Source organism: Haliotis rubra, unplaced genomic scaffold (assembly GCF_003918875.1).
Source record: "Haliotis rubra isolate DU_JTF1 unplaced genomic scaffold, ASM391887v1 Scf172, whole genome shotgun sequence".
NCBI classification, from domain to species: domain Eukaryota; kingdom Metazoa; phylum Mollusca; class Gastropoda; order Lepetellida; family Haliotidae; genus Haliotis; species Haliotis rubra.
Genome location: NW_025765692.1, coordinates 187107 through 207573, shown reverse-complemented (window position 1 = coordinate 207573; position 20467 = coordinate 187107). Strand labels below are relative to the sequence as shown.

At 41.6% G+C, this 20467-nt stretch overlaps 1 protein-coding gene across 2 annotated transcripts; it reads right to left on the bottom strand.

The window, feature by feature from the left end:
• Positions 1 to 862: 862 nt before the first annotated feature.
• Positions 863 to 8275, bottom strand: LOC124272713 (nephrin-like). 2 transcript variants are annotated; one of them, XM_046707899.1, is made up of 7 exons: positions 8032 to 8275; positions 6982 to 7299; positions 5792 to 6061; positions 5140 to 5430; positions 2578 to 2865; positions 1833 to 2120; positions 863 to 955 (listed from the first exon to the last, which is right to left on the bottom strand). In XM_046707899.1, exons 1-7 carry the CDS (start codon positions 8102 to 8104, stop codon positions 867 to 869), a joined length of 1617 nt encoding a protein of 538 aa, XP_046563855.1. In that variant the 5' UTR covers positions 8105 to 8275; the 3' UTR covers positions 863 to 866. The 2 variants fall into 2 exon arrangements, with proteins under 2 accessions (XP_046563855.1, XP_046563856.1); XM_046707900.1 differs by lacking the exon at positions 1833 to 2120.
• Between the last annotated feature and the right edge of the window lie 12192 nt (positions 8276 to 20467).

Sequence of the window (20467 nt, the reverse complement as noted above, 5' to 3'; positions counted from 1 at the left end):
AATTACGACATACAATTGTACAGAAGCTGTACCCGTGCACAGGGGCATGTCGCGCTTAAAAACAGCGTTAGAAAGACATATAGGTATATAGACCTACCCTAGTACTATACTGTGTACCCGTGAAGGTCCGGGTTAGAATATTGATCTTCAGTAACCCATGCTTGTTGTAAAAGGCGACTAACGGGATCGGGTGGTCAGGCTCGCTGACTTGGTTGACACATGTCATCGGGTCCCAATTACGCCGATCGATACTCATGCTGTTGATCACTGGATTATCTGGTCCAGACTCAATTATTTACAGACCGCCGCCATATAGCTGGAATATTGCTGAGTGCGGCGTAAAATTAAACTGACTCACTCACAGAAGCTGTGGTGGATGAGTGAGTGACTGAGTAGGTTTTAAACAAACGTTGAATACGGACAGACAGAATTTATGAAAAGGCCTTAGGACCATGAAACAAAAGGTGAATACATAATCTCCATGATCCTCATCCATAAAGGTCGTAGGGACCCAACGTAACTTTGTCCATCGGGACCCATAACTGTACGAAATCTCTGCTCATACATCGTCCATTGTACGATTCCGACAATATCCTTCAATACATTTCCCATCAATGATTATATTTTTTGTATTTTTAAAAAACAGCATATGTTAAGATGGATGAAAGGTTTGAGTGATGCAGGCTATGCAGGATCCTGCTGGCACTATGGGGGACAACCCCGGTTGTCGGTGTCGTGGGATATGTTCGTCATTGACCTGGTTTTCATGGCAAGTAGGAGTTACACAAGCAGGTAGTTGAGAATGGCACAGCAAATATCCAAAACATGTATACCTGCTTTTGACTGGCGTCTTTTCCTTTTCTTGACTAAAGCGTGGTGATGATGACGAATACGACGACAGCTGCACATGTGGTTCCCCTCGCCACGACTACAGTGCTCGAGGAATCTGAAACATCTGAAAGCATCGCTCAGTGAGTGCAGGCTTATCGCAGCAAGACTCAGCATATGAAAGGCTTGCTCGGGAATAGGACAACTGCTCCTTGCAATGACTGATAGGGGCGGTGGGGGTAGCCTAGTGGTTAAAGCGTTCGGTTGTCACGCCAAATACCCGGGTTCGATTCCCCACATGGGTGCATTGTTTGAAGCCCATTTCTGGTGTCCCCCCCCGCCGTGATATTGCTGGAATATTGCAAAAAGCCGTGTAGAATTAAGGTCACTGACTAAAATGATTGATACAGTAGCCGCCACACTTAGCAGTAAAACCTACAGTAACTACTACTACTACTACTACTACTACTACTACTATTACTACTACTCCTAATACTACTACTACTACTACTACTACTACTATTACTACTACTACTGGTCCAGACTTGATTATTTACAGACCGCCGCCATATAGCAGGAATATTGCTCAGTGCGGCGTAAAACTGAACTCACTCACTCACTCAGTACTACTTCTATTACTACTGTACGAGGCGACTAAAGGGATCGGGAGGTCAGGCGCGCTGACTTAGTTAACACATGCAATCGTATCCCATCGTATGCGTAGATCGATGCTCATGGTGTTGATCACTGGATTGTCTGGTACAGACTCGATGATTTACAGACCGCCGCCATATAGCTGGAATATTGCTGAGGGCAACAATTTTACCTTGACAGGATTCGAACTCGTACTATTGCCCTGGCGTCCAAACACTGTAAGCAGTGTGCTATCTCTGTAGGTACACAGTGTGCAGGTGGTGTTATTTCAAACAGAGAAGCACACTCAATAAACTGTTGAAACTTCTAAAGAACTGCTTGGAATATCAGTTTGACAAACAGAATCTTACGAGGTGGCGTTGTCACGCTGATGGACGTGTAGTCGCTTGATCCATGTTGGTTGAACGCAAGCAAGCGAACAGTGTACTTGGTATCAGCTTCAAGATCTCCGAGTTCCAGTCGCAAGTCGTCATCCTCGCTCAGTATGGTTTTATGTGTGGTCCAGTGTCCGCCATCTCGTCGGTATTGTATCGTGAAGTTTTGGTTGGCACCGCCACTGGAACCTTTCTCCCACGTTAACGTTACGGACCCAGGCGTGATGGATGACACGTGCAGATTCCTTGGTGTGTCTGGCTGAGCTACAGATGAGTGAGTGAGTAAGTGGGTGTAGTTTTACGCCTTTTCTATCAATACTCCACTAACATGACGGCAGGGGACACCAGAAATGGGCTTCACGCATTGTATCTCTGTAAGGAATGGAACCACAACCCGGGTCTTCGACCTGACGAATGAACGGTTTAACCACTAGGCTACCCCACCAACCGAGAGCTGCAGAGGATCGGAAGCATGTTGTGTATACCAGTATAGTAAAACCTACTTGATCCCGATAGTTGTGCATTAAATCAGTTGATCATTCCGACGATTTAGAAAGGACCAGATAAAACAGGTTTCGCTAAATAAGAGTATACAATGTACTGTTGGGAAAATAATCGTTAACACTGTGTGCATGTATCTAACACAATAAAGAAAATTATGTCTTTTATTTTCTGATTTATTAGAAACAGTATTTCAAGCGTTGGCATAACAGAATCTTACGAGGTGGCGTTGTCACGCTGATGGACGTGTAGTCGCTGGATCCATGTTGGTTGAACGCAAGCAAGCGAACCGTGTACTTGGTATCAGCTTCAAGATCTCCGAGTTCCAGTCGCAAGTCGTCATCCTCGCTCAGCATGGTGTTATGTGTGGTCCAGTGTCCGCCATCTCGTCGGTATTGTATCGTGAAGCTTTGTCTGGCACCGCCATTATAACCTTTCTCCCACGTTAACGTAACGGACCCAGGCGTGATGGATGACACGTGCAGATTCCTTGGTGTGTCTGGCTGAGCTACAGACGAGGGAGTGAGTGAGTAAGTTTAGTTTTACGCCTTTTCTAACAATATCCCAGCAACATCACGGCGGGGGACACCAGAAATGGGCTTCACACATTGTACCCACGAGGGGACTCGAACCCGGGTCTTCGGCGTGACGAACGAACGCTTTAACCACTGGGCTACCCCACCGACCCGAGAACTGCAGGGAATTAGAAGTACATCGTGCATATCCCTATAGTAAAACCTATAGTCGTGCATTAAATCATGAGCGTGGTTAATTCCGACAATTTAGAAAGGAACAGTACTATCCCGATAAAGGATGTTTCACTATATAGGAGTATACAATGCGCTGACGGGAAATTAATGGACACGTATCTTACAGCATCCTTCATGTCCTGATTTATTACAAATAGAATTCCAGACGTCATCATTTTCTTTTAACAGGAGTGTATTTACTTTTTAACGCGTGAAGAGAGATTTCTATAGAATTTAAAAACCGAATAACCGTTTTACGGATGTTTATTAACAGCGATGTTGTTCAGCTCTTCTTACAGAACAACACAGCTGTTTCCCGTGTTGCCGGTGAACAGGGTGCACAGCATTGTATTACGCATGGCTGCGACCTTGACAGCATAGTGATTTAAGGGATAAACTATTAATTGATGGGTTCATCGATGTGTGAACGATTCAAACGCGAGCTTGCGTTAACCTGATCAATTCTCATAATATCTTACTTTGTAGTCTACTGTTCTCGCCCTATAACAACGTAACAATAATTTATCGGTTTGAAGCTGATTTCGCGGCAGAACGTTGCAACAATGCTACTTTATCGGTATATGTCGGCTCACATCCTTTTCCTATATTCATACCCAGTTAACAAAAATAAAATAGGAACTTAATAATATACTACACTGGCTGAAAATATTTCTACATCAATATATTGACTTGTTATTCTTTAAACAAACTGACAAATAAGTAATCCCATTATGAATATAGATAACCTGAAAATGAAAACCATCCAATAAGAACATGACTCAACCGTCAGGTGTGAAGCGATATGTGACGTAATGGAAGTTTGTGAAGAAGTGCAGGTTGCTTAAAAATGGACTGGTACTATGGACTGGTACTATGGACGGGTACTATGGACGGATACTATGGACTGGTACTATGGACGGATACTATCAGATCAGATGACTACTCATCAGCCAATAATCTTGACAGAAATGGCGTAGACATTAAACTGGCGTTCTGTGGCTGAACATGGAACATCTTCCCGTTTTTATGCTTTTGATGTTTTGAAATACCGGGACTCAGTTGTGGATATATCTGATCTACACACTCATTGTGTATAAACTCTGCTGTATAAACATCTCATTATTATTTGTACATCATTGGCTTCCACTCCTGTCCTTTGTCTACTCTCTGGCTTCATCAGCTTTCTGCCTGGCCAATTATGTTAATTATGTTGTTTTCTTCGTTACATTGTTATATCCAGTATATATACACTTCCCCCTTCTTCATGTTCCATTATGCTTGACAACGGTACAAGAATCTGTATCGAAACGTCACGCCCACGAATAAAAAGAAGTTGTTATCCATAAGGTTTGTTCTATATTGTACTTCCCAACTTCAAAAATGCCACTAAAAGAAGTTTACAGGTTTAGTTTGAACAATAGCTCTAAATTCCTAAAACGTGTATGGAAATTTGTCACGTAACTAGTCTACCGCGCATATTGTACGATGTTCCAACCGTGTAATTTTCATTTTATCACTTCTTAACGCTGTATAGTAGGTTGGTAGACTAGCTCGAATAGCTCCACTTTCTTAAAGAACAGCTACACTAGCGGTCGGATCGATGGACTTTCGCTTCAGGCAAGTAGAAACAGTGTATTCTGGAATATTCTAGTGAGTCAGAGTTCTGGAAGCTTTTAAATGTATATAAGGGGAGCTAACTCTTGTCGTTACCATCTCCTATTACACGGTAAGAGACATGCAATGGTTGGTGAAGACCAACTCTAACCCGGATCTTCACGGTAAGAGACATGCAATGGTTGGTGAAGACCAACTTTAACCCGGATCTTCACGGTAAGAGACATGCAATGGTTGGTGAAGACCTACTCTAACCCGGATCTTCTCGGTAAGAGACATGCAATGGTTGGTGAAGACCTACTCTAACCCGGATCTTCATGGTAAGAGACATGCAATGGTTGGTAAAGATCAACCCTAACCCGGATCTTCACGGGTTGTAGCACAGAGGTCAGCTGTTAAAGAGGAGGACGACAACTTACAGAGAGGAATCAGCATTACGTTCAGCATCCTGGTCCCCTCCGTGTTTGCCACGGTCACTGTGTAGTTCTGGAAGTCCTCTTCCTTAACATCAGAAATGGTTGCACTTCCGGTCGCACGAAAACCCTCTGTTGTGACATTGGTGTTGGTCAATGGCTGTCCCCCTGACGTCTTGTTCCACGAGAATGTAGGTTCCGGGAACGCTATGACGGCAAGGCTCAGAGTAATGGATCTGTTGAGGGCGGATCTGAACACTCGTCCGCCTTCTGTAGATTCATCTGGTCTTGGGGAACCTGGAACAGAACAAGAAAACATCGTTATAAATTTAAATGTTCCCTTATCACCCCAACCTCCTCACCTCACTCCACCCATCTGCACCATGGTGAAAAGCAAGACACTAATTTCGATATCAGTTAAGAACGTGATAAGTTACATCTGTGTAAAATTTCAGTTCTCAACTTACAGAAGACTACAGTAAGTTTCTCCCGCTTGAAAAGCTGAAGGACGGACGGTATCCAATACCACACGGCCCAGTTCGAGGTCGGGGTAAATATATGTATTAATGCCAACTTCAGGGTGATATATTCAATAAGTAAAGCATTGAGGTTATCCAATCAATGCTTCAGATACTGGATGTCAAACGCCAATACTTGCATTTTACTTGTAAAGATATGTTGCGTTCCACAGCTTGCCCGATCAAATTCCTTGCAGAACATGTGTAAGGACCCGCGTGACGACAGTCAACGTCTTCGATCCTCGCTTCCACGGTGCTGCTGTTAGTGCCACTACCTAGGCTGGAGGTCTCATCCAAGATCTCTATGGTGGAAACAGGAGAACTGTTGGTGTTGCACTGCATTGTCACGTTGTCGTGTTCCGTCACCGTCACGCTTCTGCTGCCAGAGGTGACACCAAAATACTGGATATCTGGAACACCATTATTTAACCGATCTGATGACCACAAGTAACACCAGACACTGCCCACAAGTTCCTGGTTTAACACCAGGTACCATCTCTCGGCATGACGTGTCCAAGTAAACCAGGAAAGCGAAATATACTAAATGTCATTTGAAGCTACATGCAGTGTATGAAGTCAGTGAATATGTTTGTTTGTTGTTTAACGCCGCACTCAGCAATATTCCAGCTATATGGTGGCGGTCTGTAAATAACTATGGACCAGACAATCCAATGATCAACAGCAATTGGGACATGATGACATGTGTCAACCAAGTCAGCGAGCCTGACCATCCGATCCCGTTAGTCGCCTCTTACAAGCATGGGTTGAGGAAGACCATTTCAGGCCCGGATCTTCACGGATAAGTATGCAATGTAAACATCGTGTTGACAAATATACTAGTTACAGACATTTGTTTGTTTACGACGTCTATTGCAAGAAGATTAGGCTACACAAATCTCTATCGAGTCAAGCCATAGGATGAATTACAAATTGTAACCACTTTATCATCGTGACATACAAGTGTACTTTCTGAATGTGACTGTGGCGGTGAGCAGGTGGATGGGTGCCACCTCCGGCAGCTGTACTCCTGATGGGTTACCAAGTCCTGCCTCACACTAAAACACACGTTCCCATGCCGTTGTGGCTCCCATGGCGAGTGAGTGAGTGAGTGGCAATATTCCAGCAATATCACGGCGGGGGACACCAGAAATGGGCTTCACACATTGCACCCATGTGGGGAATCGAACCAGGGTCTTCAGCGTGACGAGCAGAAGCTTTAACCATTAGGCCCCACCACTCTGTTTGGTAATCGACTATTCTCAGGCTTTGACATTTTAATTTACATAACGTCTTTTAATGATTCACTTCCTGGACTAAATGTTCTACTTACATTGTATGTCCAGATGCACTATGCTGCTCTTCATCCCCTCGGCCTGACACATCCATGCTGTTCCGTGTTTCAGCGAAGTACTCCCGATGGTCAGAGAGAACACGTGTTGTTGTTCCTCAACACGTGAACACGGGTAGGTGGGCGTGCCCACGATGTTCCCTGTAGTTGCCATCAACCGGCAGACAACTGCATACGTCCCTCCTTCCTGCATCATGAAGGTAACCAAACCCATGTCTGCATCACTGACACGACAGGTGAAGGTGACCGGATGTCCAAGGAAGACGTCATTAGCTGACGTGTCCAGGGTAATGCTTCCGCCTTGGAGAAAAAAAACGACAGGAAAAATCCCGTATTCCGGTTTTAATCTTCAATACTGTTATGGGGCAGTGTTATTCATTTAAAATATTCCAAGTGTAATACATTGTAAACGTGATATTCAGTGAGGGGCAGTTTAGTGCTATAACTAGACTTGTGCTATATTTAAATAACCAAAAAAAGGAATTTTCTTCTAAATACTTGGGTCTCTCTCGTGTGTTCGAAACAATATGAGAACTTCCAGAGTATTTAATGTGTGTTGGAAACAACGTGAAATTCAACACAAAGAGGTTAAAAAGCGATCCGTGAAGATCCGGTTAGAATTGGTCTAAGCAAACCAGGCTTATCGTGAGACGCGGATAACGAGATCGGGTGGTGAGGCTCGCTGACTTGGTTGACTTATTGCACCCTATCCCTATTGCGTAGATTGATGCATATGATGGCAGTCACTGGATTGTGCGATCCAGACTTGATTATTTCCAGACCATCGCCATATTCATTTGTTACTGGAATATTGCCCATCATTATAAAACTAATAGATTATTTGCTAATGAAACAAAAATAAAAAGGGACAGGGGACTCGAGGGGAGGTGAAAATACAAGAGCTGTAGTGAAAATACTCCGAAACCTATTGCAAGATACAGCTCCCCAATATTCCACATTCCCCGGGAAACACACATGTGAGATAATCAAATGTTACCCAACTGTAACGCATAACAAGTAAGATATACTTACAACGGACCAAGAATCTCAAACAAGTCACAAAAAGCAGCACTTGTAGAAGAACCGTGCGTGTCATGACCTTCATCTGCAATGTGCCTGGTCAAGTATCACTGATCAAATCTATGACTGGTCAAATCTGACTGGTCAAGTCTATGACTGGTCAGGTCTATCCTGATCCAGTCTATCACTCATGAAGAATGTAATCCAGGTGGAATCAGTCCTAGCTGTACTATGAAACTGTCTGTGTAAAGTGTGGGAGTTCACTATACAGTCACACAAAACTGAAACCCGGAAACAGCTCTATTTCCTTTTCACTAGCTTGTCATAACTTGTCAATGTGGGATGGGGCAGGGGTTGAGGTAGTCTGTCTCACAGTCCCTGAACCACATTAATTTCCCTACTGCCAAGCCCTCTCTGCAGCGCTAAAGCCCTAAATAAAGCAAGTCTAGATTTCCTCAGGTTCACTTCCATTGAACAGTTTGTTTAAAAAAAGGTGGTTATCTATATCCTCTTCGCATATTATACAAATGGGAACTTTTGAATTTGGAGATAAGTTCAAATTCATAAATAATTTAGTTGGTGTTGCACACAGATCTTGCACCTTGGTCATCTAGTGTCCAAGTGACATTGTGGGCTGCAAGTTTCCCAACAGTAAAATGTTAGGCAGCAGGGGCACTTGACCGGCCCACATGAGGTAATGACAGCATGGAGATAGGACAGGGCTTAACAGGAGGGCCAATAAATATGCCTTTCACTTATAGCGTTATGTGATGGTTGTATGATGTGATTTCTAATTGGTAATGACCCCAGCACGTGTAGCCCCAATGCAGATGTTCTTAGTCTCTGAATCTCTGGTCTCCCTAGGGCTCCTTTTCAATATAAATGGGCTTGTTTGTTACTATCAAAATTATATATATTCAGAGACTAAGCCTTAGTCTAGGGTTGAGGCTTCAACGGTTTGTGTTGTGTTGTGTTAAGCGTTATTGGACGGACTCGGACGGGAGAGACAATATGGAATTGATGGACTGATGGAGAGGATAGATGTGGTGTGAGAGGCGTGTTATGATTGACAGTGGGGGGTTATCTGTGATAGCGTGTACTGTTGAGGGGGAGAAGAATACCTTCGTTGTCATTGTGTTTGCAATAAAACGATTGTTAGTCGGCATCTGACTAAAGTCAGTCCCACCCAAAGCCACAATATGTTTCCCGAAACTGAGATAAGGACGGTCTGAGTGAAAACAAAGGGTATCACTTCTTCCCGGTTACCCGGCAACAGGAATGAGTATATAGCACACGTGATTTCGCTTCGAGATTATCTGAGTTAAAATCAAACAACAAGTTCTCAAAATACATATTTTCAGTTGTGTCCTGTCCTTTTCATTGTTGACAACAAGAATCAGAATTTACACGATTTGGTCATCCATGGCCATATTGTCAAAAGTGTTGGGAATTATTTGAAATCTCACAACTGATAGTTGGTTCATTACCAACGACTAATCATCGAAAAAATTGGTTAGCGTCATTTTTCAGATTTTCCTATTCAGGTTGGTATTGCAGATAGGTATAATCTGGTTCTCTACTGTTTTTGTTTTATTTAGAAACTGCGCAAATTTCATATCCAATGTAAAATGATGCAACTCGCTACTTTATAGTGATGACTAATGAACATAAGCTTCCTGGAGTTTTCAAGAAAGATTCAGTCATGACCTTCAGTAAGTGAAGTGAGCTTTCTAAGAAACATGTTTTCAGGCCCTGACAACTTCTAAGATATGTTCCATCGTCAAGCGTTTCAAACACTGAAACAGTAGTGACAAAATCGTTTGTGTTCGATTATGAGAAAATGTGATCGATTGCTTGGTCGTTTGGTCACTGCGACCAATCTTCGATTATTTTAATCAATTGGAACACCACTAATTGTCAGTAAGTTTAGTTTTACGCTGATTTTAGCAATATTCAAGCAATATCACGACGGGGGACACCATAAATGGGCTTTACAAATTGCACCCATGTGGGGAATCGAACCCGGGTCTTTGACGTGACGAGCGAACGCTTTAACCACTAGGCTAACTCCCTCTTCTTATTTCTGCAGAATAAACAAACGTGCATCCATTATGACTGTGTTAGAGCAGTAGCCAGGGCATGACGCGGTAGTTACATGTACTGTCTGTCTAATCAAAGCAGAGCATGATATAGGTCCGTGAGTAAATCAATATCTTTGCATGGAATCTTACACAGAATTTGGAAACATCACAATATGTTGCTGATATTAATCATATAAATATATTATTTAAATATTTTGATAGTACATTTAATGATATCATTCACTATGAATAACGACTGTGCTGTGACGCCATGACAACAAAGACAGTCTTCGTTAAGTACAATGTTTAAACTAATGTGACATTAGATCCACATTTGTTTATGAAATTAACTCTAATATCAAACCATGATGTTCAGGAAATACTGTCTACAAGAAGATAGTAATTAATGTTAACTGATTCGATTCACAACTGAATGATCCTAGCAAACAGATGTTGCTGGGTTTATTCAATATATTGTTCCTGTTACAAAGTACATTATCTTCTTGAATGCTGTACAAACCTACTTATGGTTTATTATGTACGTTTTTTATGACATTTTTGAATGCAAAAGGAAAAAAAACCCATGATCTGTGGTGTTTTCATTAATCACTGGTTAACTGTTTTACTGTTGACAGGATAACATCGAAATCTGTATGATTTGACAGCAGGCATCGTGACCCGCCCTTTAAGAGATGGGGTGTCAAAAAGCAGTGTTCGCATATTCAGTATCGAGTGTGTCCACCATTGGCGTTGATGCAGGCTTGACAACAACGACGCATAGACGACACTAAGCGATTGGAGAAAGCGTGGGGATTTAATCAACGCTCGTCCCGATTCAGCTTACGTCAATGGTTGATTCTAGGCTTGACGTAAACGTCGCTCCATTTCATCCTAAGAATGTTCTATAAGGGACAGGTACAGAGAAACAGCTGGCCAGGGGAATACCGGAATGTTCTGCTGTCTCAGGAAATCTGTTACAACGAAAACGACTTGTGGACGGGAATTATCTTGCTGAATTTACGTGTCTGTCCTTGAATGAACAGATGCACATGTGGACCAATGATATGATCTCATCCCTGTATCGCAGACTTGTGAGATTGGTAATGACAATGACAAGTTGTCTCCGACCTTGAGATGTGATGTTCCCCAATACCATAACCTTTTCTTCCACAAAACAGTCGACGTTGAACAACGGATGCGACAGCATAATGTTTACTCCATCGTGTGTCACCCTTGCCACGCCACCTGAGCTATCCAGATGAAAAACCATCCCAATCTTGTCTCATGTACCGTCAATGTTGACTGCACAAGGCAAGACGTGCCTGTCAGTGGCGTTGGAGCAAAATTGGACGCACTAGAGACAATCGGGGCTCCCGCATTAGACAATCGGGGTTCCGTATAGTCCTGGGCCTAGATTTTCGAAGCTCTCTTAGCGCTAAGATAGTCGTAAGTTAATGTTAATGTATGGCACTTACGACTATCTTAGCGCTAAGAGAGCTTCGAAAATCTAGGCCCAGGAACTGATTGGACGTAAGCCAGGAATGGCCCGAGCAGTCAAACTGGAAGTCTGGAATCGATTCCTTAGATGGGTCAGCCGAATGTGGCTGTCTTGCTAACGTGATGGCACGTGTGGACGACCGGTCCAAAGCAAATCTCTCGAGCTCCCATTGTGTTGAAAACGTCTCCATGGAGGTGATATCGTGTTTCGATGGACACCAAAATGTCTGGCCACTTCATTTGGGGCCATTCTAGCCTCCAGCATTCCCACGGCGCGCAGTTTAGGCTGACATTTACGTCACTTTTATCTGGTGTAAGACTTCTGTGAAGAATCTTTTCAAAAGCGCTATTGAACCTGGGTCTAGAAATACGCTTTGTACATTGTGAATGGAAAGCAGCAGTTAATGTGTATATTTTAAATTAGGGGATGTATTGATCAGCATGTCCAGCAGTCCGCCGTCCGTCTATATGTCCGGAGCAGAAGTCCTGAGACGTTGAATATGCAATAAGTATTAGATTAGACATGTTTAGTCACTATAATAATGGGTCATGGGGATCAACTTGGAAAAACAAAGTGATGGTGGTTCGTGGGAAGAAACAGAGACGTCATCTCAGCCCATATGAAACGCATTTTTGTTTGAAAAAATATATAGGAAAAATGGCTTTACAGTTTGTGATTTTGTTTCTCATCGTTAGACGTCAACAGCGGTGTCTGGCAACAGTAGACGCAGTGTTTTCAGTCAGCCACGATGACAGTTGTTTTGTTGGCCACACACGTAGACGTCTGCCGCAACATCGGAGTGACACACACTGGCTTTGTAGGATGCCCTGACCTTTGTACCGGCCGGAAGTCCGCCACACCCGTGGTCACATGCCCACTCCTTGACTTTCCGGTCACATTCCGTGCCGCATGTGATGAGTTCCTGGGCTCTGCATGGACAGTGGACAAGACGCCGACAATGCTGGATGGAGCCAAAGTCTTTGAAGACTTGTCCGTAGTTGTGGTTGTTCACAGCCTTGCAGAAACAACTGAAACGAAACGAAAAAAACAACAACTGAAACAAAAGGAAAAATGTAACAACAGAAAAAAACCCGGAACATGTAAAGAAACATAAAGAAATAACCGAAAAAACTAAACAACAGAAAACTGCAACAACGAAACAATTAAAACGTCTCGGCTCAAATATAAAATTTATTTAAGAATCAGTGTTTCCGCTGACGTCATTATTTATCGGACACTGTGTCTGGTGACCTAACATTTTACCGGTCATGAATGAAATTTGCCGGTCATATCCTATTACCATAAAAGTACTCATTTTAAAGTTATTTTTAGCCTGGGTATTTCCGAAACATAACAGTTTTTGTGACCATGAAAGCACAGCCAAGACTGTCATTTCGCTTACCCATGATGTTTATATTTTAATACAAGATTATTTACCGGACAAAGTGTCCTGCTGGCTTTCAATTTACTGGTCCCTAACAAATTTTACCGGCGATTTTCAGGTATATACCGGAGAACGGAAACACTGAAGAATATTCTGGAACCGGGATTTTCCTGGCATTATTCCTGTCCCCAAATCGGATAAGCATCATAAGTATTCTAGTAATTACTGCCCAACAGCACAATCCAACTGTGTCTGCTAATTAAATTATGAACGAATGATCAATCCTAATTGAAAACAATCTTGAATTTTGAACATTAGAGAACTATCATTGGTCATCTCTTAAGACTGGAATCATTGTAATCAATGGTTGTATTGTTATATACAAAATGTATCTATTGTTGTGGCTTGGAGAAAGTCTATAATACGACATGGAAGCCGTATTACGTATTACACAGCACTGACCTTGGCCTTGTGCCTGATTTGGTGGCACAATATTTAGAAGACAAAAAGCTAAAACTGATCTGGAAATGGAGGTCTCACTTACTCTTTTAAGTGTCAGAGTATACAGTCCTGCGAAGTTATGATTGAAACTATCGATCGGTAATTGTTTCTTGACGTTATGAATATATCACACCTTGGTACAAAGATGAGCATATATGAAAGATGTCTGAACACCATTCACAAGTGGTCATGGAAAGACAGTTCTAATTTTTCAAAGCCAAATGTCTTGAGCCCATTTTTATTACAAACGCAAGAAACAGTTTTATTTTTATACAAAACTCCAATCAAAATGTTCAAGGAGACCAAATGTTCGAATGACCATTAACAATCCATTGTCAGTTATTTGTCATATTCCAAAAGTAAAGCCAAATGCGTAAAGGCTCGTGATACCATAAAGGTCGTTTCACTTGCTAAACTGGGCTGGGACCACCATTGTAGCACGTGGATAAGATTGGAGCCTGGTTACGACTGTTTCATAAACGGTTCAGATGGAAAGCCTTCGTTCCAGAACTCAACGTTCTTCACCACCAAGGTTTAAGAATATGTCTGGTGCATTGAGACACTTCCCCTGTTGTATGCTGAAACTAATGTGCTGTGTCTTGTTATCAAGGACGAACTGGTACTACAATATGTTGCTAAAGTCCACTCCAATCCATCTCAACCAGCAAAGTTCTTAATCCTCCCTATGAGACTTTAACATTACGATCAACTTCAGGAACTTCAATTTGCCTTACAATGTCTTTGACGGTTGTGGTTCGTCAGGTTACATTTAACACTGTCATTACACTAATTCCTTTTCATTGAGGGAGGTGATTCCCTTGGGGTATTCCTTGCCATAGTCATCGGACTGCCCAGCATCTTTTGTTGAAATGTCGACTAATCCGTCAAAGTTTTATACTTCACTATTGTGACCCTGGGCCTAGATTTTCGAAGCTCTCTTAGCGCTAAGATAGTCGAAAGTTAATGTTAATGCATGGCACTTTGGACTATCTTAGAGCTATGAGAGCTTCGAAAATCTAAGCCCTGCTGTCCATGTACCCAGTCCTTCTATGATATTCCTTTCATCTTGCCACATATATACTAATATCCGACAATATCTCTAGCAAGACTGTAAGGTGTATTCACACGATTCAACTAATTTTGTACAGACCTGTGAAGTTCGGATTAGAATTGTTTTCCAGCAACCCATACTTGTCGTTAGAGGCGACTAACAGGGTCGGGTGGTAAGAATTTGGTAGACATGTCATCGTATGCCAAGATCGATGTTCATGATGTTGATCACTGAATGGTCTGGTTCAGACTCGATTATTTACAGACAGCCGCCATATAGCTGGAATATTACTGCGCACAGCGTTAAACAACAAACAAACAGTATATACAACTCTGCCAACAAGTTGTTCCGTGTGAACACACCTGCCCGGACTTACTTTTTTGTATCATGTACGCTTCTGATGAACCAGCTTTGGCTTGAAGGTAGAGTCGCAAGAAGGACCAGGATTCCAAACACACGTAGACAAGCCGCCATGATGTCCAGTGCCAAGCGTTGGCTTTGTCTTGCTGCGAACGTGAATGGTTTTAGTATGACCTGAACTTTATATCTTCACACCAGCATGTAATTGCTTTTATCACCTGTCCGAGTGTGTATTATACGTTGCTTCGCTCATAATGGCCGAGAGAAGATTGATTAAGGATGATTTCAGAGATACAGAGTTTATAACGAGTTATTGAAGTGTCTGTCCACGTTCCTGTAGGGCATGAACTGGGCAGGTGAGAAGAGATGCTAGCGGCCACATGGCGTTGACGCCCGAAAAGGATACGGGGGTGTAATGCGTATAAACAAGGAAACAGATGTTCTTGTTTTTCAGCTTGAATACAGCCGTCGCTCATGAGGTATGCACGTGGTTTTGAAAATATCGTGCTCTTCGTCGTCAGTAACTGACAACAGTTTTGAACAGCTCGACGTTGTCATAACAATGTGATCGTTGAGAGGCAAAGTCGGCCATAGAAAGTCGGCCATAGAACTCCAGTCTGGAGAAATGATTTCCACTGTAGGGCGGATGGTTATTGTATTAACATTCACACTTTCGGTTAAAGTGTAGTGTGGTTTCTTTCCTTTAGTTTTAAGCCTATATTTGTTTCTGTTTTGCCCTATCAAATGTCAGACATCGTTATTATAACGTTTCATTTGTTTTGTTAAAACGGGAATAAGAACTGACACATTCAGTATATATATCTCAATGTCTGTACCTGAAATGACTGTCGACGAAGATGAACTTGGCCTTCTTGGGCTAGAGCCTTGGCGTGAACGATATCCTAATGAAAAAGATATGCTTCGATATAACCATCTCCTCAGCAACAAGCTAGACTTGATTATTTCTTGGTGTCCCACAATATGAGGTAAGGGGTTATGGAAATTTAACAACTCCTTTTAAAAGATATAAAATATGTTGAACTAGTTAAGAAAATTATATCCGAAACCTGCCTTACAGCGAATTTGTTACAGACGATAAACTCTTTGTTGAAACGTTGTTGTTACTTATTCGGGAGAAACTATTAAATATTCTTTAAATAAGAAACGCCAGAGAGATAAGGTTGAAAGAGATTTAATAAATAATATTGAGGAAACGACAGAAGCAGTGACAGAACTAATGGCACTCACACTAAATCTACCTTAATAGAACAAATCGATGACTTTAATGAACGACTAGAACATTTGAATAAAACAAATACCATTACAGTTAGATCAAAGGTAGTTTGGACTGAAAAGGGCGGAATGACTGATCATAATCACATGACCCGAACCCAACGGTATCTGAACTGCTGGGTTTTTAACTGTGAATATTTTACGTGCACTTACCGATGTAATGTTTATTTCGCACACAGGCCATTTAGTGTTTGATCGAAAGAAGGGTGATTTCACCTAACTATATGGCAACCGAAGAGGGCGTAAAGGAGTGCGATGGTGCTAAGGTTGCGTAATTGATTTATGTATGAATTTTGAATTTGGACATTTAACAAGTGGTAGAGGGCGCTGCACTACGGGGTGGTTTGGTTGGTATTTGTTTTTGTGTCATATTTTATTTCCAGGGCTGAGGCTATGTGATTAGATTGTTTAAGTTGTTTTTGTTGTGTTAGTGTGGTATGAGGAAGTTTATGCGACCAAGAAGGCTGGTTTTTATTAGATATATATACCTAAGGCTTTGAAGGTTTGGATGTTATTTAGTGGGCTTAGGGTTGTTAAGAGTGATAGATGTGTAGTGTCCAGTGAACTCTGGAGCACTATTCTGTGTTGTTGGTAGAGTATGCAGTGTAGTAGGACGTGTTCCGGTGTTTCTGTTTCGGTGCAGGGTGTGAATTTGTCCGTTTGGTGTATATTTAATCTAACTTGCGTATCGCCCTGACAGTATTTTTCGATTTATGGTATGGAGATATAACCCCACCCCAACCAAGAGTGTTCCCCGACGTGATATTGCTGGAATATTGCTAAAGGCGGCGTAAAACTAAACTCACTCAACCCCTTTGAAAGTACAGCCACCAACAATTTCAATATTCATTTCATTTATCCAGATTAACAGTTTACTATTGACTACATTTTACTATTATATATTTATCAAAATTTATCAATGAACTTATGTCTTGTAAAAATGGGAAATGGGAAAGACCCTTCATACATGTAAACTTGGAATAGTTATCCCTTGTGATGGAAAACAGTCAACCAGGGCACGCCGGACTGATTCTTTCATGACAATCCTCACCTTTCAGTAAATGTTCATCGGTGTATATCAAGTGGCCATCATGATGGCCTCTTCCAATCTGGACTGACAACCGAAGTATGTGTATCAGAGGTTTTTTCTGTATGTAATATGTCAATATCTACTTGGATGTCCCACTTTTTTGGCATTAGATGTACAATTTAATTACAGGTATATAATCACTGTATGGAACCAGAAGTGGCGTTAGGGATTTGTTGAGTGCTGATTTAGCTGCAACATCAGCTTGTTGTTTATCACCGCACTAAACAATATTCCAGCTATATGATGGCGGTATGTAAATAATCGAGTCTGGACGAGACAATACTGTGATTGAAAGGATGAGTATCATTCATCGCAATTGGGATACGATGGCATGTGTCAACAAAGTCAGCGAGCCTGACCACCCTATCCCGTAACTCGCTTCTTAAGTATGGGTTGCGGATGACCAATTGTAACCCGGATCTTCACGCTTTGTCCTCGGTATGGTCTCACCAATATAACACTTGCTGTCCGTCGTCTTGACGGGCAAATACAGGTAGCATTCCCGCGTCATTGAGGAATACGATTGTTTGCGACTGAATTGCTAGAGAACACTACAATTGATGTAGGAACACTATACTATTTCTATGGCCTATGGTCGCTAGAAGCTCCACTGAAACAGACAATCTAGGTTGTACGTTCTTTGTTGTCACTACAAAATCAAATATATGTTTACTAATCACAAAATTCCAAAGACCATTCACACCACTATCATTCTTCCCAAACGTTACCCTCCACTTATATATGACTGACTGACTGAGTTTGGTTTTACGCTGCTTTTAGCAACATCACGGAGAGGGACACCAGAAATGGGCTTCACACATTGTACCCATGTGGGGATTCGAACCCGGGTCTTCCGCGTGAGCACTTATATATGAAATATAGTGTTGAAGCTGAATGATAAAGAATGGTCGCAGAAAAATGACACACTTTCTTACACATATGTGCCCTTAAACACAAGACAATCAATCATATTATATTACAAATGATTTATTTGACAAATTTCTCAATAACCTGGCACAATGTTTCCAAGTTATATATCATTATAGACAAAAATATTTTACAATTCTGCAGAGATCAAGGTGGTTTTATCATAAGACAAAGAAATAAGAAACAACATCATACTTGACCAGGTGGGCTACAACAAATCTCAGCTAGCCTGTTCCCTTGAAGAACCAGGCCATGGATGCAGACAGCATGCAGATGAGGACAGGAAGCAGAGGGTATTTTATACATGAGGAAACAGTATGGCTCCAGCTGAGAGAAAAGCTGACACAAACAAAGCTTCTGAGGTGTCAATGATTCATCACTGAAGCTAACTGCACTGTTATGTTTAAGGCGTTTGTCTCATGTTTGGCTTCAGGCATGAGACTTGTGATGGTAGGACTTTGTCAACACAAGATGTAATTGAAAGGGATAAATATTTACATATTTCACAGGAGTCAGTGAGCAAGAATCAGAGCAAGACTGTATGTGTAAAGTAATGTCTTATAATGAGGTTCTTGAGAGGCATATAGAAGTTGGTATTCATGTGGGGCGGTGGGGTAGTCTAGTGGTTGAAGCGTTGGCTCGTCACGCCGAAGACCCGGGTTCGAATCCCCACATGGGTGCAATGAGTGAAGCCCATTTCTGGTGTCCCCCGCCGTGATATTGCTGGAATATTGCTAAAAGCGGCGTAAAACCAAACTCAGTCAGTCAGTCAGTGGTATTCATGTATAAGACAGAATGTTATGGATGTCAACTTCTTATTTATTATATAACAACATTTCTGGGCTTTTTCTTGCCCCTTCGTCAGGTGAATCACCGATGAAGGGGCAAAGAAAAGCTCATTCGCCTGATGTAGGGGCAAAGAAAAGCCCAGAAACACTGTTCTACAATAAAGAAGAAGTTGACATCCATAACATTTTGTCTTATACTATGTCTTGTTTCCAATTCATTTCAAGCATGAGTAGCTAACAAAAGATGGCCCAACAAATCTATACAAAAACACAACTGACATGTAATTCAGCAGTGACCAGTCCACTCATCTCTCAAGTGCACAACTGTGAGATCTATAACCATTTACCAGTCCACTCATCTCTCAACTGCACAACTGTGACATCTATAGCCATTGTAACAAAGGAGTAACAGACTATACAACTGTAATAAAGGAGTAACAGACTATACAACTGTAACAAAGGAGTAACAGACTATACAACTGTAACAAAGGAGTGTCCACTTTGTAATACTATCATTTCTAAGAAGCAAAATCATTTTCTACAAAGCATTATGAGTACTTACAAAGACTTCAACATATATCCTTGTGAACATGAACTCTTTGAAATATGTACTAATATGTTTTCTGTATTAACAATTGATAGAAATATCTCTCTTAATAAACAACTGGATGGAAACTGAAAGGAATCATAATGATTTTCAGGAGACCATTTTTCATCACAGTTGGTTAAGATCAGTGCTATAGTGTGTAAGAATAACAATGCATAGAATACAACTCATAAGCACACCATACATGCTGAGTAGGTCGCATAACAACATATGCAGTGTGGATCACATAACAACATATGCAGTGTGGATCACATAACAACATATGCAGTGTGGATCACATAACAACATATGCAGTGTGGATCACATAACAACATATGCAGTGTGGATCACATAACAACATATGCAGTGTGGATCACATAACAACATATGCAGTGTGGATCACATAACAACATATGCAGTGTGGATCACATAACAACATATGCAGTGTGGATCACATAACAACATATGCAGTGTGGATCACATAACAACATCACATAACAACATATGCAGTGTGGATCACATAACAACATATGCAGTGTGGATCACATAACAACATATGCAGTGTGGATCACATAACATATGCAGTGTGGATCACATAACAACATATGCAGTGTGGATCACATAACAACATATGCAGTGTGGATCACATAACAACACATGCTGTGTGGATCACATAACATATGCAGTGTGGATCACATAACAACACATCTTATAACTGACAGTGTTTAATACCAGTCAGTGAAGGTTACTACCCAGTCAGTGAAGGTTACTGCAGTGTGGATCACATACCCAGTCAGTGAAGGTTACTACCCAGTCAGTGAAGGTTACTACCCAGTCAGTGAAGGTTACTACCCAGTCAGTGTGTGGTTACCCAATACAACTGTTCAGT